The sequence below is a fragment of the Clupea harengus genome, chromosome 14 (genome assembly GCF_900700415.2).
Source record: "Clupea harengus chromosome 14, Ch_v2.0.2, whole genome shotgun sequence".
Classification (NCBI taxonomy): domain Eukaryota; kingdom Metazoa; phylum Chordata; class Actinopteri; order Clupeiformes; family Clupeidae; genus Clupea; species Clupea harengus.
In genome coordinates, this window is record NC_045165.1 from 6,880,707 (window position 1) to 6,883,206 (window position 2,500).

Here is a 2,500-nt window from a genome sequence, read left to right on the forward strand (position 1 = left end):
CACTCACATAAATACATACATAGAGCAGGAAGACTTACATTCGTTTGTGGCTTCAATGCATGAAAGCCACAAACACTCACACACACATACACACTCGTGAGATCCACATGCCACACCTTTCTGATACTGCTGTATAACCCGCTCTGTTGAGGTATGGAGATGGTTGCTAGGCGCTGGTCTGAGAGTGTTGCTACTGGTGCTATTACATTGTTACCATGACAACAGTAAATGCCTCCCTCATCTGATGGCCATGTGAAGAATCACCTGGGAAATTCTTTACACGGAAAGACATATTTTTAAAATGCAAATTGGCAATCATGGTGTTGGCAAATTCCCAGTGCATTTAAGTCACAGCTAGATCTTCAGGCTTGAATGCTGTCTCAAGTAAGATCAAATGCCATACCTTGATTAAAATAACTATCCCCCAAAATAGGCAGGCCTGAAATATACTCAACAATGTATTTTAGTGGGAACTTCCTCATCCCTATATATTGATATATCAGTTTAATACCAACTTCAGTCTATTATTGTAGCAAAACATCTCTTAATTTATGTCATACTGCATTTAAATGTAATTTAAATCAAACTATTAACATACATTTTTTTACATTTCCAGGCAACACTGTTTATCATCTTGACTTGACTTGACTTGATCATTTCTTGCAATCAGCAGTTGAATGAGACAAAATTAATGAATGTTATCTATTATGTTATCTAAGCGTCGTGAGGTAAGTGTCTCGCTCTCTTAGCATGCTCTCTCATGTGGTAATAATGTGAATAAATGTATCTTTCAGACATGGGTGAGGGGCTCGCTTTAACACCTTGCGTTCACAGGGCTACTTTCAGATGTTCACAGGGGCACTGTACAATCTCTGAGTTAAGTGCGCATCAGTGAATATCGATTTAGAGAGATGCAAAATCCAATGCAGCACCACAACGCCTCTCTGTGACAACTCCGGTAAAGGCACGTTGTGTCGATTTTATGTGTGTTTGTCACCGTTAGAGGGCGACATCAACTGTTGTCATGTCGATTCAACGGCACATGATCTCTTCTTCTACGTTGTAAACTGTTCCAAGTCTATCGTTCAGATTGGGAAGAATTAATGGAGAATCTTCGGTATCAGGTATCTGAACTTTTTAAGGTTTAGTTTATTTTTCGTGTTGGTTTTCGTTATGTAATGTCAGTGCATATTTCATGAAGCTCTATAGTGCTTTGATAAAGGAGACAATTTCTGTGAAAGCAGCTGCTGATGTTTACAGCTAGCTCAATAACCTTAACATCTACCTATCAGCCAGAGAATATATCGCTAGTAGTCTGTCGTTTCAGTATGTTCAGTATGGGTCTGAAGGTGTAATATGTAGCCTATACTTCCTGTTTTTCACATGACATTACCGTTGTTTGCTATTTGACTGAAATCAAAACAGGGCTCAGACTGTGTTCACCCATTCACTTCAGGAATAGGATGTTGAACCGATTAATGTTCGCTCGCAAGATAACGGTACATTCTAACATCGCCATTTTAAGAGTGATCGACACGAACGATTAACTGAAACTGACAGATCATGGCGGAACATCTGAAACGACATGTCATTGATCGGTCCGACCGCCATCTTCACATAACTAACACAAATGTATAAGTTAAAACACTCTCCCTTTTTTGTGAGATCACTTGGTGTGGTTTGTTCTCTCTAGGTGTAAGTAGCCTACAGTCTCCTGACGATTTACACAACAAAGACAACATTTGGGGGTTAATCCCTGAAGAGAGTTTGTGAGTGCATGTTGTTGTAAAGCCACCATGTCATCTGGCTGTCCACCACAGTCGCCAGCTGTGGCGAAGACAGAGGTGACGCTGGACGGCCCATGTCCGGTGCTGGCCAGCACCTTCGCCTACTGGGACAATATCTTGGGTCCACGTGTGCGCCACATCTGGGCCCCGAAGCAGGAGGCCCCTGACCCGTCCCTGTTGCTCAGCGACGGCGAGGTCACTTTTTTGGCCAATCACACGCTGAACGGAGAGATCCTGCGCAGCGCGGAGAGCGGCGCGGTGGACGTGAAGTTTTTCGTGCTTGCCGAGAAAGGCGTCCTCATCGTGTCTCTGATCTTCGACGGAGAGCTAAAGGGAGACAAGAACACTTGTGCCCTGTCCATTATCCTACCACAGGCAGAGCTGGGCTTCTACCTGCCCCTGCACAACGTGTGTGTGGAGCGGCTCAAGCACATCATACGCAAGGCTCGAATTTGCATGCAGAAGGTAAGCGTGTGTGTGTGTGTGTGTGTGTGTGTGTGTGTGTGTGTGTGTGTGTGTGGTATGGGCGGTATGGGCTGTATGGGCTATGTCAGTGGATAAGGTCAGTGCATGGTTGAGTTTGGGGATGGGAAAAACCGTAAAGTGTATCTGTGTGTTACCTAGGGTTACAACATCATCTCTGTTCTGACATCTGAGATCATACCCGTCATGGAGCTCCTAACGTCCATGAAAACACACAGTGTACCAGAAGA

The 2,500-nt window shown here is 44.0% G+C and overlaps 1 protein-coding gene across 2 annotated transcripts in view; it reads left to right on the plus strand.

Annotated features, from left to right (window-relative positions):
- The first annotated feature begins 1,002 nt into the window (after nt 1-1,002).
- The window catches only part of c9orf72 (C9orf72-SMCR8 complex subunit), a 6,005-nt gene continuing 4,507 nt past the window's right edge, over nt 1,003-2,500 (plus strand). The window contains exons 1-3 of one of the 2 annotated variants that reach the window (XM_012833056.3): nt 1,003-1,124; nt 1,821-2,252; nt 2,412-2,500. The exon at nt 2,412-2,500 is cut by the window's right edge and continues 7 nt beyond it. In XM_012833056.3, the coding sequence (XP_012688510.1) occupies nt 1,104-1,124; nt 1,821-2,252; nt 2,412-2,500 (542 nt within the window). In that variant the 5' untranslated portion in view covers nt 1,003-1,103. Of the gene's footprint in view, nt 1,125-1,693; nt 2,253-2,411 lie in introns of both variants that reach the window. The other variant, XM_012833055.3, reaches the window with a different exon arrangement.